The sequence below is a fragment of the Protopterus annectens genome, chromosome 9.part0 (assembly GCF_019279795.1).
Source record: "Protopterus annectens isolate FY-2018-M chromosome 9.part0, PAN1.0, whole genome shotgun sequence".
NCBI lineage: Eukaryota > Metazoa > Chordata > Ceratodontiformes > Protopteridae > Protopterus > Protopterus annectens.
Window position 1 is genome coordinate 923,418,894 of NC_056743.1, and position 21,678 is coordinate 923,440,571.

Genomic DNA, 21,678 nt, shown 5'->3' on the forward strand with positions numbered 1-21,678 from the left:
GTTCAGGTTTGTGAAAGGCAAATCATGCCTCCTGAACCTGATCAACTTCTTTGAGGCAGTCACCAAAGCCGTGGATGAGGGTAAGGTGGTTCACACAGCTATCTTGACCTCACCAAGGCTTTCGACACCATCCCCCATTCTGGAATTATAGCTAAACTCACTAAACTAGGTATAAAATCCCTATGTCACAAGATGGGTTGCCAACTGGCTCACTGACAGAACCCACACTGTAAAAGTTGCAGACTCCAAATCTGACCTCAAAGCAGTGACAAGTGGAGTACCACAGGGTTCTATCCTGGGACCTCTCCTGTTTGGTATCTACTTCTCTGAAGTACAGGCTAACACAGAAGGCCTCTGGCTAATGAAGTTTGCAGATGACTGCAAACTAGGAGCCATAGTCAAGTCCCCAAATGATGTGGACATCCTACAGAAGGGCATCACTGAGACAGATGCCTGGTGTCAGAGCCATGGCCTCAAGCTCAATGCCAAAAAGTGCAGTGTCATCCCATTTGGTAAAAATTCTGTACCCATGAACTACCACATAGGCAGCAATCTACGTAACACTGAATGCGTGATAAGAGACCTTGGGACCCAGGTGGACAGTAGTCTCTCCTTTGATAGTCACATTGCCACAGAAGTCCTTCTACATGGCACACCTCCTCATAAAAGGGTTCTCATCCAGAAAAAAAGAGGTCATTGTTCCCCTCTACTCATCACTCATAAGACCCATTATAGAGTACAACGCCCCTTTTGGAATGTACCTCACAAGACAGCTGCAGCAGCTGGAAAGGCCACAGAAGTACCTCACAAAGAGGATTACTGGCCTCAAACAAATGCCCTACACTGACCGCCTTAAAAAACTCCAGCTTTACTCCATAGCATATCACCTACTCCGAGATGATCTCTGCCTAACATATAAAGCTATGTCAAACCCAGAGCTGTTGGACATGCTACACCTAAAGAGATCCCAATCCCTCCGAGCTACATGCTCTAGGGACCTAAACCTTGTCACCACAATAAGCAGGACATGCTGGAGGGATAGATTTCTGTCTCAGAGACTTCCTATAATCTGAAACAAGCTACCCATCTATGTCAAGCAAAGTTCTTCATTAGCACTCTACAAGAAAAATCTTGATGAGTGGATGGGAAATAGGAAATACACCCCGGGGATCACTTCTGTGTCTCTGCTGGACAGTAGCACAGGAAAATAACTTTCTTGGGTGGTGGAAGCTATGGAACCTTGCTGGCTAGGCTTACGTAGGCCCTTGGGCCAATAGCCTAGTACCTACCTATGAACCTGTGAACCTATGAACACTTTCATCTGCCTTGCATCTATGCTCACAAAACTTTTTCCTATAAGCTTCAGGTGTTAGCTTTAAAAAATCTAGCAAACAATTCTTTACAACATTATAATTTAGACAATCATTATCAGACAGTTTGGACAGAAGAGCTTTACCATAGAGTAAGGGGGTCAGGAACCATACCCAGAGCCCTTGGTCAACATCATACTCTTTACATATCCTCTCAAACATATGAATGAAACTATCAAAATTATCCCTCTCTGTAAATTGTGGAAGAAATTTACTGACCTTTGTTGCTTCTGGCGTTCAGTTACTCCCTTCCCCATTACCTTCATGACTCTGATGAAGAGTCAGCATCTCCTTTTTATGTTGCCTCTGCCTCTTCATCTCCTCAGCTTCCAGGCTTCGCAGTTTCTCATTTTCGTCAGTCTCTAGATGCCGCAGTCTCTCTGCTGCCTCTATTTCTAAATAGTCTCTTTAACTCCAGATGGATTTTCAAGTCCTGTGTGGAAAGGTTGAGCTGTCCATTCTCTGAGAGTGGTACATCTCCATGGCCAGTCTGATTGTTCTCCTGTTTGATATTCTCTGATGCAGCTGTGACTAAAGCTGCAATCATGCCTGCTTTAGTTAGGTTTCCATGCACCAGTCCTTTAGCCTGGCCTATCTCAGCCAACTGGTTCCTTGTCAGCTTGCCATACTCCTCTGCTGACATGCTTGCCTGCTCTCCCTGACTAACTCAGCTAACAAAAGAAATAAAACAATTGTGATATGAACTCTTGAATGTTCACTGTGTGGCTGATTTAGAGTACAAAAACACCTTCAGTAATCACTGTACACAAGCTACAGTAATTCAATATCCATACCACTACAAGCCATTTAGTATGTGATGTGGCTATCTCACCACTATCAACCAATTAATGTATGATGTGGCTATCCCACCACTACCAAACAATTAATATGTGATGCCCCTGCACTGGCCCAGTAATCAAGGAGCCTCAATCCTCACCACTAACACCAGTGAGGGATGTGCACATTGGGAGGATGAAAAGTGCACACACAGTAAAGTACAATTTCCCTTACGAGCACACAGAGATCACAGTAAGTCTGGGGCTGGTTTCTCTCTCCCTCTCCAGATCCCCAATAAGACTCCCCACTGGCCCAGCTATAGGGTTCAGATCTCAGCTGGGTGGTCAAATCAAAATCTCCAGCACTCTCTCTATCTAACCAGTGCTTTGTGTCCCTGCCCAAGTAGCTGACACACACACATTTTGAGATTTGACTTATTTGCAAACACACAGACACTCCTGGTGAAGGCTGGCACAAATTTAATAGCTATTCCCCCTTCTGCCCAGACTATAAGGTAGTAATCACTGCCACCAACCACTACTTATCAGCTACCATAAGGCCCTTACAAAGGGTGACCAATTCTACTGTGCAATGTTACTGTTATCCAAATGGTAAGTGTGACCAGAACTTTTATGGCTATTCCAGAGTGGCCTGTACAGTATCACCAAATACATATGCAAGTAGACTAAGAGTTTAAATATCTCTCAACAAAACCAGCCACAATTAAAATGTTTAAATGTATTTAATAATAAATAATAAAAGCACAAGCAATATTCGTTAACTCAACACAGTGACAGTAGAGTTCAGAATCACATGAAATACTGTAAACAACATTGCAGGACAGTCTCACATAAATATAGAAAACATCTAGACTGATCTTACTATTTTCCTATCTATCTCTAAAAGAAATACTATGATCTAAGTCTTACTTACAGAGCCAGGAAAATACAGATGAGACGTGCTAATGAGTGGAATGTTTACAAGTCCAAGACAAGCTACAAAATGCATAGACTTCCTCTCTCTGAGATAGTTCTTAAATTAATAATACACATTACTGCTGGGTTAGCTAGATGACATCACTATTTGACACCTGCATCTAGTTCCCATGCTAAACAGATACCAACAAAATTTAACATGTCCCTATATAAAATACTTATCTCTTAGAAGCTTGCCTGAAACTGGAAATCATAAAACAATTACCTTGGAAACCTGTAATTACCTCTGTTTCCAGACAATATGAAAGCCTACAACTGTAGACATTGTGTCTACTTTGTGCTGAAACAGAGATAACATAATCATAAACAAGTTCCACTTACTTTCTTAGAGTTTACAAGTTAACTCTGTATATTCCAGCCTTTACCATCAATGCATACATCTGCATAGGTATGTAGTTTATACACATTTCTGCTCTTTTTCAGCAGGATGCATTGTGGTTACGACCTCGAAGCTCAGTACAGAACATATAGTTTTCTTACATTTCTAAGGCAAGCATACAAATCAAATTACTAGTCACAAATGGCATACAATTATTTACAAAATTCTAGCTAGCTGGGCTGACATCCTTCACATTATATATAGCAAAGCAGTTTTTTGTAGTGTGTAGTTAGGGGTATTTTAAATGTGTGGGAAGGTCTTTTCAGTGACTGTTGTAGGTGTTAAAGATATTAAAGTAAAGAAGTACTTCTGTATTTCTAAGAAATATAGACTTTACATTATTTAAGGGTACAATGACAAGTTCAGTGAAAAATAGTTTGAAATTATGGGAAGTGCATAAAAAATAGCAGCCTCTCTAGCAGCCTTAATATTTTAATGCATTAAAAAAAAAACAGCATATACAATTACTTTTTATTTAAAAACTGCCAGTGCACTTTTCCTTAGGGCTAAATGTTAATGTTTTCTGAAAGCATACAAGCTATTTTTCACATAGGGGAGGGGACTGGAGATAAGGGCAGCAATCAGTGTAAGTGGGAACACAGGCTGCAGCATACACTTCAGCATGGGCAACCTTAATTTTAGGTTAGGTAATGCCTGTTAGTACAACTGTTGATTTGGGGCAATTGTACTTATCAGGAGGATTAAACTTCATTTTCTGAAGATGTACATAGTTTTGTGTGTCTGCTCTGAGTTAAAAGGGAATGGGTGTTTTGAAATGTATTTACTTTTTTGTTTGAGGGTTTTCATTAAAAAAAAAGATCTTGAAAATGTGACAGGTTCAAATGGAGATGAGAGGAAATAACTACATAAAAGATCAGCCTGTCAGACATTAGTAATTTCATGTAACCCAAAAGATGGAAATACACATTCAAAAACCTATCATGTATAATATGTGGGAAAATAGCTATTTATCATAAAGGTCACACTATCTTATTTTATTTTGGAATGTATAGACAAAAAGAAAAGAACACTGAATTATATTAAGAAATGCAGATTACAAATAGCAATGTTGCAGGAGACACATTTGGAAAGAAATAAACGTGAAATTGACAGTGAAAGGATTTCAGGATGGATATTCAGCTGAATATCAGAGACAAAGGAAAAGGGAAGTAATTATATTAACTGCCAGAGGGGCTTCAATAGTGACAAAAGAGGGAAAAATACACAATACCGGTGGATTTGTGGCAGGAAATGTCTACTGGCATGGGAGAAGATTTATGCTGGTGTGATTTATATTCCATCGAAATGGGTCTATATCAGCTTATCAAAAGTTGATAAGAGCGAACGCTCTTTGATCGAATCCTAAACGCAAACAACCAAAATAGTGAAGACACAAAACAGGGGGAAAAAAAATCACTGGGCTGTTTTTAGGAGTTTGTCATTTCCTCCACTGTGGTGCAGTCTCAGAGTTGGTATATTTAAGTGGGATGTGGTGGGCAAAGCCCCCACTTTATGTTGTGTTTTCATTTGTTTTTTTTTTTTTTTGCAGAACAGCGATTTATTTCCCTGGGAAAAAAATTGCTGTTTCGTGTCTTTGCTATTTTGGTTGTTTGACGTTTTGGGTTTGATCAAAAAGCGTTCACTCTTATCAGCTTTCAATATGCTGACATAGACCCCACCAAAGCAGCTATTATGGAGTTTAAGAAAATGTTGAGATAAATAATCAGCTTTCAGTAGGGGATATTACTTATAGGTGGGGACTGGAACTTGACTTGCAATAGTGAGGATGTATCAGGGGTCCTACAAGGGAAAAAATATAACAAAAGTCTGTAAATTTCTGAAAACATTTATGAAAATATTTGGTATGGAAGATGTGAATTCAGTAGTAGGAACTTAGATTTTACATATTTTCTCCAGGGTTCAATACTGGGCTACACTATATAGAACTTATATTTCACATATAATCTTTGACCCACATCCAATAACTACTTCTGATCATGTACCAATAAAAAATAAAAATAAAAATGAAGGGTAATGAAGTACAAAAATGAGACACTGGCACTTTCCCACAAAAAAGAGACCAATTTAAGGAATGGGTAGTGTAAATTATTCTAATGTTATTAGGAAAGATATAAATATATTCAGAATTTATAGCTAGTGAGTGGGATAAAATGAAAATGGACTTTAAAACAGAGTAGAAATAAAAGAGAAAGAGATATGGTTAAGAAGAAGTATGAATTATTTAGAGGGACTGACAAAGGTTAAAGTATTGCAGAATAAGGGGACTTTCATAGAACAAGAAGAGGCAGAAATGCCAAGTGCTAAAGAGAAAACAAGGGAGTACCTGGCTAATACGCATGAGCATAGAAAGATTGATGTTACACAACTATTTTTGATAAAGCCAGAGTACAAAAACTGAAAAATAACTCCAGAGCACAAAAACTTTTAGCACAATGACTTGTGCAGCAGAAAGGTGAAACAGTTCTTGTCAAACTTAGTTGAGACAAGAAATAAATCGGACATCCTGTAAAGGTTTTAGAGGTATTTTGGAAATTTTATGAACATCTGTATAAAGCAGAGAAATGTGGGAATCAAGAAAGAGCACAAATGGAATATTTATAGAAGACTTAATTATGCAAAGTTAGAAGCAGATGAGGCTCAAGAGCAAACAGTTAAGATATGAGGGAATGAGATAAAAATGGTGAGGTATAACCAATTGTCAGGAAAGTCTCGAGGAACAGATGGTATTCCACTGGAAGTTTAGAAGTTAGGAGGGAAGAACGTGATAAATATCTGTAAGATTTTGTTTAACAGTATTTAAAAATGGAAGGGAGCATCAACATCGTGGAAGAAAGTTGTGGTGGCTGCGTTGCCTAAGTCCCATCAGACTCATCTTCTTTGCAACAAAATGAAAAACTGCAGCCCAGCTATCTGGAATTTTGTAAATAATTATATGTCATTTGTGAATATTAATATGATTTATATAGAAGTGTGACAGAAGGAGACACTGCCAGCCCAGCTATTTGGAATTTTATAAATAGTCATATGTCATTTGTGAATATCAGCATGATGCAATTGCTTGTGTTACCACTATATTAGAACGGTATGTTATGTGTCTATCGAACTGCTGGTACAGAACAATCTGCTGAACAGGGTTTGTACAGTACTGAGCTTAAAAGATGTATCCACAGTGCACCCTACTGGAAAAGAACAGAAATGTACATAAATTATTGTACCTGTGTAAATGTACATGTTTTAACAGTGGAATTAGAACATAGAGGGTTAACTTGCAAAACTTCAGTAAAATAGCTGCAATTAAATGGTTTAATAACTGTGCCATAAAAGAGATGTTATCTTTCAGTTTCAGTCGACAGGAGACAGGATGTCTATAATAGGGGACTCTCTGTGTTGCCTTGAAAGAGAGATAATTACTAGGCTTGAGATGTAGAAATGTTTTATTGTTTTAGGACTTCCAGGATCTGCCATCATCTGAGGAAAAGCCTTTACTTATGTATTTTTCACAAGGAGATGTTAAATGCTGACAGTTTCTGACAATGGGGGTTTAGCTTGGGAACTAAAGTCAGGTGACAAAAACTGATGTCATCCAAGCTAACCCAGCAATAATATTTAATATTAATTTAAGAACTGTCTGAGATATATATATATATATATATATATATATATATATATATAGAGAGAGAGAGGGGGCATTTTGCATTTGTCTTTGACCTGACAACATCCACTCACCACTTCTGCACTTACCTTGCTGTAAGTAAGTTAACCAGGGTACAATAATTTCTCTTAGATTCAGTTAGGAACATAGTAAAGATTAGTTTACGATGTTTTCTGTATTTATTTGAGACTATCCTGCAATGTTGTTTTAAATATTTCCTGTGATTTTGAACTCTGATGTCACTGTGAATACATATTTAGTGTTGTCTTGTTCTTTCATTATTTATTATTAAATATATTTAAACCTTTCAATTGTCTGTTTAGAGATATTTAAGTTCTTAGCGTACTTGCATATCTATTTGGTGACACTGTACAGGCCACTCCTCATAGCCTGGCTCTTGGTCAAAATACCATTTGGATTAATAGTAACATTACATAGTAAGATTTGACACCCTTTGCTAAAGGCCTTAACTTAATGTAGCTGATAAATAGTGGCTGGTGGCTGTGGAAACTACCTTAAAGTCTGGGCAGAAATGGGCATTGCTAGTAAACCTGTGCCAGCCTTTCCCAGGTGCACGTGCATGTGTGTCAGCTACTTGGGCAGGGCACGAAGCACTGGTTGGACAAAGAGGGTGCTGACAGTCTTGGTTTGGCCATTCAGCTGAAATCTCAACCCTATAGCTGTGCCAGTGGGGAGTCTTACTGGGGATATGGAGAAAGAGGGAGAAACCAGACCCAGACTGACTGTGGTCTCTGTGTGCTCTTAAGGGAAATTGCACTTTACTGTGTGTGTGTACTTGTCATCCTCGCAGTGTGTACATCTCCCACTGTTGCCAGTGGTGAGGACTGAGACTCCTTGATTACTGGGCCAGTACAGGGGTGTCAACTATTAATTGGTGGGCAGTGGTGGGATATCCACATCACATAACTGGTTTGCAGTGGTGTGGATATTGAATTCCCGTAGCCTGTGAACAGTGTTCACTGAAGGTGTTTGTACTCTCAATCAACCACACAGTGAACATTCAGAGTTTCATATCACAATTGTTTTATTTTTTTTTTTTTGTTGGCTTAGTCGGGGAGAGCAGGCAAGGATGTCAGCAGAAGAGTATGGCAAGCTGACAAGGAGCCAGTTGACTGAGATGTGGCAGGCTAAAGGACTGGTGCATGCCAATCTGACTAAGGCAGACATGACTGCAGCCTTGGGCACAGCTGCATCATGGACCAGCAATCCAGAGGGCAATCAGACTGGCCTTGGTGAGGTACAACTCTCAGAAAATGGACAGTTCAATCTTTCTGCACAGGACTTAAAAATCCATCTGGAGTTAAAGACACTTGAACTGGAGGCCAATTGTTTGGAAATAGAATCATCAGAAAGACTGTGGCAGGAGAAACAAATGCAATTAGAAGCAGCACAGAGACTGAGATGTCTTGAAGCTGAAGAGAATGAGAGGCAGAGGCAACATGAAAATGAGATGCTGACTCTTCGCCAGGGTAATGGAGGTAATGGGAAAGGGAGTAACCAAACCTCAGAAGCAACAAAGGTCAGTAAATTTCTTCCACAATTTACAAAGGGGGATACTTTTTATAGTTTCATTCATATGTTTGAAAGGCTATGTAAACAGTATAATGTTGACCAAAGTCTCTGGGTATGGTTCCTGACCCCCTTACTCCATGGTAAAGCTGTAAACACTATTTTTAAATGGCCTTATACTGCTTGCATGAATTATAATACTATTAAAAATTGTTTGTTAGAATGTTTTAAGTTAACACCTGAAGCATATAGAAAAAAGTTTCGTGAGCATAGACACAAGGCAGATGAAAGTGTGTGTGAATATATTTCTGATCTAAGCACTTATTTTCATAGGTGGATGAGTGGATGTCAGGTCACAACTTTTGAAGGGCTTGCAGACATTTCTGGTGAGGGAGCAAGCCCTTAGCACTTTGCCTGAGGACATGAGAATCTGGTTAGCAGATAGAGAATGTAACACAGTAGATGGGTTGGGGAAAAAGGGAGACCTATACCTAGCAAGCAGGGCATCACTGCACAGGAAAGGGATACCAAGTGCTGCTCATGGGTCTAAGGGAATGAATGGCAGGCAGCATAGACCACCCCAACAGAGTCCACCAGTAGCACGGGAAGCCACTAGTCCAGGTACACATCCAGAACCAAAGATTAAATGTTTTAAATGCAACCAGTGGGGCTATGTCGCATATAGATGTCCATGGAGGCAAGGTGGGGAACAAAAGGTAGGAGAGACAGATGGGTGAGCCAGTAAGTGGGAATGACAAAATGCCAGCAGTAAGTTGTCTCAAGAGAACAAGGGTACCAAACTACCACAAGACATTATATCCTATCTTAGTAGATAGAAAATAGGCCACTGCTAAGAAAGACACAGCCTCTGACCTAACAATTGTGAAGCCTGCAGTGGTTAAGGAGGAGCAATACTTGCTTGGGCAGTCTACTCCAGTCAGAGCTTTAGAAGGGTTCCCATTCCAAATACCTTTGGCTAGGGTTGACTGGGAGTGTGAAAAAGGAAGCCAACAAGTATATGTGTTTGAGGATATCCCTGCAGATGTCCTGATAGGGAATGATTTTGATAACGCAGTACCTTCTGTGCATGCAGTTACTAGCAGTCAGGCTTGGAGACAATCATGTGGGTCTAGTAGCCTGGTGGCAGATCCAGACAGACTGCACACTTGCAGTCAGGAATAGTGAGTTGGTTAATTCAGGAAGGGAGCTACCCTGTAGCAGTGAGACTGAAGGTGATCCACAGCTGCTTGTGGGAACTGATGTTGCCTTGGACAGATTGACTGCAAGGGCAGAGGTGAGTAGTAGTACCCAGGCTGACAGTGAGGCACCGCTGTCAGAGAATACCAGACTTCCTGTGGAAGGGGAGCGGGGAAGGTTACCAAGAGAGAGTTGAGACAGGCTCAGCTCTTAGACCCTACATTTGAAGGCCTGGGAGAGGTAGCTAGTGAGGCACCTGATTTTCAAGGGAAGGGGGAAGCTGTATACTGGGGCAAAGGGTTACTGTATAGAAAATGGACCCCGAGGGAGGGCTAGAGGGTGAGAGAACACAGCAGTTGGTAGTGCCCACAGCCTACCATCTGGCACTCTTAGCCATAGCCCATGATATTCCCTTTGTAGGTCATATGGGTATAAAGCATACAAACAGACATATTATGCAGTACTTTTATTGGCCTGAGATCTCCAGAGATCTAACAGGGTACTACAGGACCTGTGAGTAGTGCCAAATGGTAGGCAAGGCAGGAGACAAGGTGAAAGCTCCTTTAATGCCTTTGCCTGTGATTGAGGAGCCATCTGAGAGGGTGGCTATGGATATTGTGGGGCCTCTGAGTACCCCAAGTTCCACAGAGAAGAAGTATATCCTAGTGGTAGTAGATTATGCTACCAGATACCCTGAGGCAATGGCATTGTCCTTCATTGAGTCAGCAAAGGTTACAAATGCCTTGTTAGTGATTTTCAACAGGGTAGGTTTCCCAAAAGAAATGCTGACTGACAGAGGTGTCAATTTCATGTCAGACCTGCTGGCTTTTCTGTGGAAACACTGTGGGGTGAAGCATCTAAAAGCCACCCCCTACCATCCCTGACTAATGGTCTTGTGGAGAGGTTAAACTCTACATTGAAGACAATGCTATGGGCATTTGCAGACCAGTTTAAGAGGGAGTGGAAAATGTATTTGCCCCATCTGTTGTTTGCTTACAAAGAGGTTCCCCAGGAATCCACAAGGTTTTCACCCTTTAAGTTGCTGTATGTGCACAGGGTGAGGGGGACATCTAGATTTGATTTGAGATGAGTGGGAGGGTGAGTGTGAGCCCCACAAGGAGTCTGTTGTGGCATATGTTCTAAACCTCAGGACAAGGCTCAGGGAACTCAGGGGCTTGGCCCAGGAGAACCTGGGAGAAGCCCAACAGCAGAAAAAGGTCTGGTATGACAGGAACGCTTGAGCTAGAGAGTATGCTGTGGGGCTCTTTCCTGTCAGACACAACAAGCTGCAGGCAGCTTGGGAGGGACCCTTCAAAGTGGTAAGGAAGGTCAGTGATATTAAATGCATGGTAGAACTTCTAGGAAGGAGGCAGGGGCACAAACTGTACCAAGTTAACTTGATGAAACCTTACCATGAAAGGGAGCCCCTCTGCTACATATTTGCTGTAGGAGTCAGGAGGAGTCTGAGTGTGATCCATGGACTATAAGGAGCCAGCCAGCAAAGTCCCAAATTACTATGGTGGAGCCTAGGGTTGAAGGCATATGATAGGACATGGCAGCACTGTAATTGGGTCAGCAATGCCAAGGCAGCTGGGATCTCAAGACAGGGGATGTGGTAGTGTATTCCCAGATAGACTCATCCCTCTCAAGCAACGTTTCTCAAGGGTCACTTGAAAAACTAGCTTGAGTCTTCGGGAATGGAGAAATGTAACAAAAAGACACACTGCCAGTCCAGCTATCTGGAATTTTTTTTGTAAATAATTATATGTCATTTGTGAATATTAATATGATTTATATAGAAGTGTGACAGAAGGAATTATATGTCATTTGTGAATATCAGCATAATGCAATTGCTTATGTTACCAGTGTATTAGAACTGTCTGTTATGTGTCTATTGAACTGTTGGTACAGAAGTATGTGTTGAACAGGGTTTGTACAGCACTGAGCTTAAAAGATGTATCCACAGTGTAACAAACTGGAAAAGAACAGAAATGTATATACACTATTGTACATGTGTAAATGTATCTGTTTTCACAGTGGGAACTAGAACATAGAGTGTTAACTTGCAAAACTTTAGTAAAATAGATACAATTAAATTGTTTAATAACTGCGCCATAAAAATATATTCTCTTTCATTCTCAGTCAACAGGACACAGGTTGTCTATACTAGGGGACTCTCTGTGTTGCATTGAAAGAGAGATAATTACTAGGCTTGAGATGTAGAAATGTTTTATTGTTTTTGGACTTCCAGGATCTGCCATCATCTGATGAAAAAACTTTATTTATGTATTTTGCACAGGAAGATGATGTTAAATTATGGTAGTTTCTGACAATGGGGATTTAGCTTGGGAACTAAAGTCAGGTGATAAAAAGTGATGTCATCCAAGCTAACCCAGCAGTAATATTTAATATTAATTTAATAATTCTCTGAGAGAGAGAGAGAGAGAGAGAGAGAGGATTTTGTATTTGTCTTTGACCTGACAACATCCACTCACCACCTCTGCACTTGCCTTGCTGTAAGTAAGTTAACTAGGGTACAGTAATTTCTCTTAGATTCAGTTAAGAGCATAGTCAAGATTTGTTTGGATGTTTTCTGTACTTATTTGAGACTGTCCTGCAATGTTGTTTTGAACTGTGATTTTGAACTCTGATGTCACTGTGAATACATATTTAGTGTTGTCTTGTTCTTTTATTGTTTATTATTAAATATATTTAAACATTCCAATTGTGGCTAGTTTGTTTAGAGATATTTAACTTGCATATCTATATGGTGACACTGTACAAGTCACTCCTAATATCCTGACTCTTGGTCAAGCTACCATTTGGATTAATAGTAACATTACACAGTAAGATTAGAACCCTTTGCTAAGGACCTTAAAGTAGCTGTTAAGTAGTGGCTGGTAGTGGAGGAAACTACCTTATAGTCTGGGTGGAAGGGGGCATAGTTAGTAAACCTGTGCCAGCCTTTCCCAGGTGTGTGTGTGTGTGTGTGTGTGTGTGTGTGTGTGTGTGTGTGTGTGTGTGTCTGTGTCTGTGTACGTGTGTGTGTGTATAAATCAAACTTTAAAGTGTCTGTGTCAGTTACTTGGGCAGGGACACAAAGCACTGGTTGGACATGGGAAGGTTCTGAAGGTCTTGATTTGGCCAATCAGCTGAGATCTCAACCCTATAGATGTGCCAGTAGGAAGTCTTATTGGGGATCTGCAGAAAGAGGGAGAAACCAGCCCCAGACTGACTGTGGTCTCTGTGTGCTCTTAAGGGAAATTGCACTTTACTGTGTGTGTACTTGTCATCCTCCCAGTGTGTACATCCCCCCACTGTTGCCAGTGGTGAGGATTGAGACTCCTTGATTACTGGCCCAGTGCAGGGGGGGGGGTCACATTCATATAGACCCATTTCAATATTAAACCACGATTATGAAGTGATTATGTATATACTAGCTAAAAGAATGGCAAAGAATGGCAAAGGTGTTGCCAGAAGTGATATATAAGGATCAGTGTGGTTTTGTGAATGGGAGACAAACATCTGACAACATTAATTGAACAATGACGATCCAGAAGGAAGCAAAATTTAAGAAAATGCCACTGTTGTTAAAGGGTCTTGATACATCGAAAGCATTCAACATAGTAAGCTGGGATTTTATGAGTAGAGCAATGGAAGCATTTGAATTCCCTGATACAATAATAAGGTTATTTAGAAGGATATAAGAAGGATCAGAGGCAAGAATTAATGTAGGAGTGTTTCTCTCTGAAAAGTTGTGTTTGAACAGCAGAACCAGGCAGGGATGTCCCCTTTGTTATTTGATTTATATTTAGAGCCACTGGCAAAGAAAATAAGGGACTCAGAAATGCAAGGATATAACTGGTACAGGACTCAAGAAAAGTTGGCTTTATTTGCAGATGAGATTATTCTGTACCTGATAAATCTAGAGAAGGTAATTTCAGTGTTGTAGAAACATTTTTGAGGCAGTTTCAAGTTTTATTGGGGATATAAAATTAATGAAGATAAAACAAAGGTTACAGCCATAAATTATGTACCCACACATGAACCGGTTCAGCAATACCCATGTTTATTGCGACATGATAAGATGAAGTACTTAGGTGGATGTATTAAAAAGGCTTTCATTATGGCAAGTAAGGATATGTGGGAAGACACTAACCAAAAGATAATATAAAAATTGAGAAACTGGAAGCCCTTGTTCATAGCGTCTTAGAATCATAGGCGGTTATTAGGCTATCGGCCCGGAGTTCATTTCAAGACTAGCCTTTTCATCCCAATGTAATACCATAAATACTCTAGTCAATACCCAGGATTGCATTTATTAATGATTGCCCATGTCCAAGAAGTTTGAGGGTGCAATCCCCGGTAAGAATTTATGGTGTACCACCCACTCGTTCAAGTTCCTTTTGAACAGTGTCATAGAGATGCTCTAGTTCACATGAACTGGCAGCCTATTCCAAAGGCACGGCAGTCACTGGGAGACAAATCTGTCCCTCCAGCATGTCCTATTCAAGTCGCAGGCCATATTTAGGTCCCTGGAATGGGTAGCTCTAGTCCCACTTGATTTATGGATGTGCAGCAAATTCATTAGGTTTGGGTCGGAGATTGCTGTGTAAACCAGGCATAAGTCTCCCCTAAGTAGTCTATACAACACTGAATACAGTGACAGTGACTTTAATCAGTCTGTGTAAGGCACTTGCTGGAGTCCCTTGATCTTCTTAGTTAGAAACCTCTGAGGTCTCTCCAATTGCTACAGGTGCTTTATATGGTACATGCCAAAGGGGCATTATACTTGATTATGGGCCTGATTAGTGAAGAGTATCGAGGGGTTATAACCGCCTTTGCTCTAGAGGCAATGCCTTTGCTAATCAAGTGTGCTATGTAGAAAGCCTTCCTTACTACAGTAGACACAGGATGGTCAAAGTTAAGATCACGGCCTACTTGTGATCCCAGATCTCTTACCACTTCATACGTACACAGGGTTTTGTTGTTAATTTGATAGTTTGAAGGGACATTGTTTTTACCAAATGGAATACTGATGCATTTCTTTGCATTCAGTTTGAGACAGTGACTGAGACACCAGTCATTGGTTTGCATAAGACCCTCCTGAAGTATACTGACATCATTTGGGGATTCAATAACTGCAATCAGTTTGCAGTCATCTGCAAACTTGATCAGCCACAGCCCCTTAGTTTTAGCCTGAACTTCTAAGAAGTATATAACAAACAGTAGGGGGCCCAACACTGACCCTTTTGGCACCCCACTGGTGACAGGTCTGCTGGTTGATGTGGAGCCTCCCACTTTGATAGTGTGTGACCAGTTTGTGAACCAGCTGGCAATCCATCTTACAACAAAAGGGTTTACATTCAGTTTGCTAAGTTTATCGGTAATGCCTGAGTGTGGGATTGTGTCAAAGGCCTTTCCTAAGTCGAGGTATGCTGTGTGCACAGATTTTCCCTTGTCAATGGCCCTGGTAACATTTTCAAAGAAATCCACCAGGTTTAACAGGCAGGATTTTCCCTTGATGAAGCTGGATTGTGTCAGATACAAGGTTTGGAGGTCGCCTTTGTCTATCTATGAGGTCCATGATGATACTTTCCATGGCTTTACAGATGATGCTGGTCAGATGTATGGGTCTATAATTCCCTGGGTCTGTTGCTAAGCCACCTTTGTGGAGGGGAATAACTGTTGCTGTTCTCCATTCCACAGGAACAAAGCCAGTTATTAAGTTGTGATTGGATATAGATAGTAAGATACAAGCAGTGAAAATGTTTCAGCCCCTTTAATTTTATATACAGATCAGGCATATTTTATCAATCAAAGGAAAAATTGTGCACAAAAATTACTTCAACTCTTTGTTAATCTCAGGGGAAGACGACAAGAGTTAACTGGGATAAGTTGATTCTTCCAAAAGAACAAGGTGGTTTAAGATTACCTGATTTGAAGGGATATTTTAAAGCAATACAGTTAAGGCATACATAAACAACACAAGCATAAGGTTATAATTCAGAATTGAAAGGGATGATAAGCAGGGTGGAAGTTCAAGAAGTAAAGAGCGAGTGGGATTTTGGAAGCAGATCCTTTAAGAGAATAATAAGAACCATACAGTGTATTATATAGTGTATTATATTCATAAAGTAGCAGAAAGTATTCTAAGAACTAAACCAACTTGAGAATGGAGAAAGAAGATTTTGCCAATAAGGATGACTAAGTATGGGTTCAGAAAATATGCGCAAGGAAGAATGGAATTTACTAGAGAAAATTGACAAAGGAACCAGGGTACTGAAAGCAAACAACTAGGATGGGAAGACAAAAGAGTAGGATGAGGTGAAGAAAATGTTTGGATTGCAGGCTAGAGACTGCCTTTGCTACCAAAGATTAATATCAGATTATAGGCAAAGAGAAGGGGGCAGGTGAATCTTAAGTGAAAAACCTGCTATGCTGGGTTTTTAGTTGAATCTAAAACAGAAGCTGCTGTTAAAAAAATGGATAATTGGTAGGGAGGAGCTATGTCAGATTACTGAGTTTTCAGAAACTCGAAATTCAAATGGACGAGACCATATGATCAAATTTCCAAAAACTTGAACATAAAAATCCCCCACAAAAATCTACTTTTTTGTACATTATATATACCAACTCTGAGATTACACTACAGTGAAGAAAAGGGTAAATTTCCCAATCCTCACTGTACCGCAATCTCCATTCAAAGCTTTGAGTCTTCAAAAATTTGATTATATGGTCTAGACCATATGAATTTCAAGTTTCTGCAAACTCGATCAACTGATAGGGATCCAGTAGGGCATATAAAATATTGCATGATGACTATAAGAACCAATCAGAGGAGGTTAGAAAAGATTGGGAATTGAGACTGGAAAAAAAATTAGAAAAGAACAATGGGAGGACAAATGTATGGCTCCCAAGTATGTAATAAAATCTAGGAGGTTTAGGATCTTTGATTGTAAGTGTTTGGGTAGACATTTTAGACCCAAAGCAGATTTCAAAGATTTTTTTTCCTCAAGCAGACAGCAAATGTTGGAGGTGTGATGGAGAAGAAATAGATAACTGGGAGAATGTGTTTTGAGAGTGTAATGAGTTGGCAGATTTAAAAAATTTCCTGCAGAGTAGTCTGTCAGAAATATTGGGTGAGCAAATGGCTGTAACTAAGGATATGATTTTTGAGCTTGGACACAGAGTCTGAATTGCACAGACATAGTAAGACCTTGTTAAGTTTAATTATGTTGCCTGCCAACAAAGCAAATAGAAATCCAGGTCTAAGCCAACTGTATTTGAAGTACTGAATATTATAAAAGAGATAAAAGAACTGGAAGAGGGATTTTTAAAAAAGGGGGGTAGGAACAACTTACATATAGATATAGAAATTGTGGGAACAATACATGCAGAATAATGGGAGTGCAATAAGTTGGCAGATTTAAAAAATTCCCCATTGATTACTCTGTCAGAAATACTGGGTGAGCAAATGGCTGTAACTAAGGAAATGATTCTTTTCAGCTGGAACACAGGATCTGAATTGCCTAGACATGCCAAGATAAGGCCATATAAAGTTTCATTCTATTTGCTGTCAAAAAAGCAATTAGTAAAAAAATGGAAAACAAAGTTTAAACCTGTTTTTGAAATGCTGAATATTATAAAAGAGATAAAAGAACTGGAAGAAGGATCTTTAGAAAAGGAGCAGAGCAAATTACGTAGAAATGAATAGAAATTTTGGGAATAATACATGCAGAATAATGTTCAAGAAGAGGACTGAAGTTTAAAGAAGGCAGGAATTCAGCAATGTATGTAATGTTGGACTGATGATAATTACAAAGAAAAGATATGTGATGTATAGTGCATGTAAATGGAAAAAAATGTTAATACTATGTTTTTTCCCCTTTCTGTTAATGTGTACTTGCCTATGTCTTAATAGTTAATTTAATAAAGGTGTTTTAAAAATATTATAGCATAAAAGTGTTACAAGGCAAGAAATAAAAATGATTTAAGGGACTAAAGAGAAGGAGTTTTTTTAAAAGAGGAGCAATCCAAATAAACAAAGTTTGGAGATCATGTTAAGGACTTCAGGTCAATTTTTCCAGAATGTAGTTGAGATTTTACAAAGGAGGAATTTGCTTATGATGGGGACGCTAAATGCACATTAATGGTTGTATATGATAAGCCATCCTGAAGTAGCTCATACAAATATTTCAAGACCAGAGTGATGCTAACCTCAAGGGACCCTCTCTTCCCATTTCAGCACTAATTAGAAAAGCTTACCTACTTGTTAAACTTTACATTTTCTAGAAGCAGATTTTACGGCCTTCCTTTAATACCTGCTGCACATCCACATGAAACAAGTACTTAAGCTGAGGCAAAGTTGAATCATCTCGGCCTTCAGTTGTAGTTGCCCCAAACTGGGGTGCGCCAATTGCCCATGAGACAATATGAGTAATTCCAGAGTGTGAGGAAGTCTGTGGTAACTGCCCTTGGCCAATACAATTAGAAGGGATAACTAAGATGGCCTAGGCCAAAAGGGGGTCAACACAATGATTTTTGGCATTTCTTTCTAAACCTTCAGGAGTACCTTGTGAATTAATGGAAATTATGTAAATATATAGAGGAACATCCCTGTCCAAATAGGCAAGAATTTGTTTGTCCTCCAAACATGGCTGCAGAGATCTCTGGAACAGAATTTCTCCAGATGTCCATTTTAAAAGGAGATAAACAGATCTATTTAAGGCATTTCCCACATCTGGGCTAAATTCTGGAACTCCACTGCCTTGAGCTGCCACTCATGTGGGGCTGCTCAGGATCTGCTTAATCTTTATGCCACAACATTTTGTTCTGATGAGATGTACGATGCCTGAAGAGAATGCTGTAAAGACAGCTCCCAGGCCCTCATTGCCAACTGGCACAGAGGGTATGACCTTGTACCCACTTATTTGTTGAAGTACCACATCACTGTGGTGTTGTACGTAACCACCAGAAGTGGACTTGGAGTCCATAGGTGGTGAAGGACTTTTCAAGGCATGGATTGCCACCAACATTTACTACATACTGATGTGCTTCCATGCATCCTCAGTTCCCCACTACACTTGCAGTCCCATTGATACTGCTCCCCAAGTGAAGTCAGACAAATCTGGACAGATTTCACTGGAACAGGAAGGAAGAAGGAAAGTCCTGGATATACTCAACTCATCTCTCCATCAGTGTAGCTATCACCTGATGAAGGGTAGCATCGGCAACTGAGATTTCAGGGAATGCCGGTACTGGGTTCAACAATTCATGTGGAGATAAGCCAGTGGTATCTTGTGAATCATGGATACCATCAGTCCTAGAATTTTTAGGAGTTATCTTGATGAGGCGACATTCCTCCTGAAGAATTCCTGAAACACCAGCTGCTAAGACAGGACACTGTCTTCAGGAAGAAAGCCATTCTTTTCTGGGTGTCAATTAAACACCCCAGGGAGACAAACTTTTGTGAGGGCGTCAGATATGACTTCCAAAGGTTCAGCTTGAACCCTAGTTGGGAGAGTGAGGTTGAGACCTATTCTAGCATTTCCAAACACCTGTATACAGCCTCTGCACAGATCAGCAGGTCATCCCAGTATGGAAAAATGTGAATGCCAATAGTCCAACTGTGGGCTGCTACCACAGCATGGCATGTGTTAAACATTCAAGGTGCAGTGGATAACTCAAATCTGTGAACCAGACACAACAAATCTCAGATATCTCCTGAAGCAATGAACAATGGGGATATGGTGATACACATCCTTCAAGTCCAGGGTTACCATGAAACAGTGGCCCAGCAAAAGGGGAAGCACTGTCTCTAGGGTGAACACCTTGAAAATGGGGACCATGACAAAGGTATTCAGATAGGATAGTTCCAATACAAGTCTCCATGACAGCTCTTTTTTTGGGAGCCAGGAAATTTTGGAGTAGAAACCTTTAATTCTCTCCAAAGAAGGGATCAGTTTTATGACCCCTGAGTCCAGCATTTGCCAGAGTATAGGGCAGAATAACAAAAGTCTGGTCAGGCAGGTGAGGAGGAACCCCCTTGAATATAGGTGGATGTTTCTTCCAATGCCACCTGTAACCTCTACCAGTAATGTTGAGCACCCATTTGTCAGAAACCAATAACGGCCAGGCCCCCTTGTTGACAGCTAATTTTCAAGATGGGGCACCTGGAGGGGTACTTGGGAAAGATAGGTGCCATGCTTTGCATAGTCATAGGTTGGAAGGGGGTTATCCTTTTAGGGAAAGGAACCCTTCTTGTTAAGTTTGGTGAAGTTTTCATCATACCATTTCCTTTTGTAGCCTTGGGTTTTGTTTATTTGGGATTTATATTTGTTGGGCCACCAAAATTTATCTTGCTTAAAAGAGGGAAACTTGGGATGGACCATTTTCGATACCCCTTGCATCAGTTTACCTTTGTCATCCAGGTTTTTAAGGATCTGATTAGCTGCAGTACCAAACACACAATCAGAATCAAGTGGAGCATTCATAATCTCCTTTTTATTAACTCATTAGAAAAGTTTTGACTGTGAAACCAAGCATACCTCCTTATCACCACCTACATCTCTGCATTTCTAGAAACAGTATCAGCCTCTTCCAGTGCAGTCCTTAAAGCATGTTTACACACCTGAGAAACATTGGAAACAATATCTTTGACACAGATTTTGCTCAGCAGGTAACAATGCAGCAAACTGATCTAAACTTTACATACACCTCAACATAAACTTCCACATAAAACACTGGTAATTGCTACCACGCCAGACTGGGCCAGCTTCTTTCCTGATATTCTAGCCAGTTATCTAGATTATCAGAAGGGGATGGGTTTGATAAAGACATAGTCTTTTCTTTATTGGAAGAGGTCAATGGGTACACAGAAGCAGGGTCCACAGATAAATGGAGGCCAGGCATGGTCAAGCACATCCTGAATTTCTAAGGCAGAAAATCATTCAGCAGATGGAACTGCAAGCTTTCTTAAAAACACTGTCCAATGCTGGGATGAATGGAGAGAGGGTCACACATCCTGGGCCTCCTCCTTCAAAAGATCATATACTCTGCTGATCTTGGGGATAGCTGAAGGTTGCTCCCAAATGTATACATCCCCGAATCTAGCCAGCTTTTTGGAAAAAAGAAAACATTTCGGTTTCTGAACCTGTTCATCCTCAGGCAAAACTAACTGATCAGACACTTCTGAAACCTCAGCCTCCAGATACTCTTCAAAATCAGGATTCCTGAGTGGTTGAACAGGAGTAGAAGTGCCATTGTTACTCATAACCCAAGTTTGCACACCATAATCAACTGCCTGAACAATGGATCTAGCCATAAGTACCATCTGAGGTGAAAAACCAGTCAAAGACTGCTACCCTGCAATATGGTGGGCCTCTTGTCACTTTCTTGCATGTACTACACTAATGGAAGAAGCCCCTGGGGAGACTTATCAACACTGGCAACAGATACTGCACCTTGACTTCCCCTGTACCTAATGAGTTTGATTCTCCTGTACTTGAACCAGGCAAGAGTACAGTCCTGTTGGATGTTTCTGACCTTTGTGTCAAACAGTTATTGTAATAACACCACACCAAAAGACCTAGAGGCAAAAGAAGGTGAGTAGTCTGATAGCCTGCAGAAGGCTACTGCAGAGTCACAGGCCATAGTTACAAGCCGTGGACTGAGGCATATTTCTTGATTTATTTCTATGTTTCTAGGTGCACAAGGGAGAGATGTCAGCGGGGAACCAAATTTGAGTCCATCATT

General features: G+C 40.3%; 1 protein-coding gene across 1 annotated transcript in view; it reads right to left on the reverse strand.

The window, feature by feature from the left end:
- Positions 1 to 20,417, reverse strand: part of GDF11 (growth differentiation factor 11) — a 71,936-nt gene extending 51,519 nt beyond the window's left edge. Inside the window, exon 1 of the mRNA XM_044082183.1 lies at positions 20,342 to 20,417. Coding sequence (XP_043938118.1) covers positions 20,342 to 20,417 — 76 coding nt within the window. The remainder of the gene's footprint in view (positions 1 to 20,341) is intronic.
- Between the last annotated feature and the right edge of the window lie 1,261 nt (positions 20,418 to 21,678).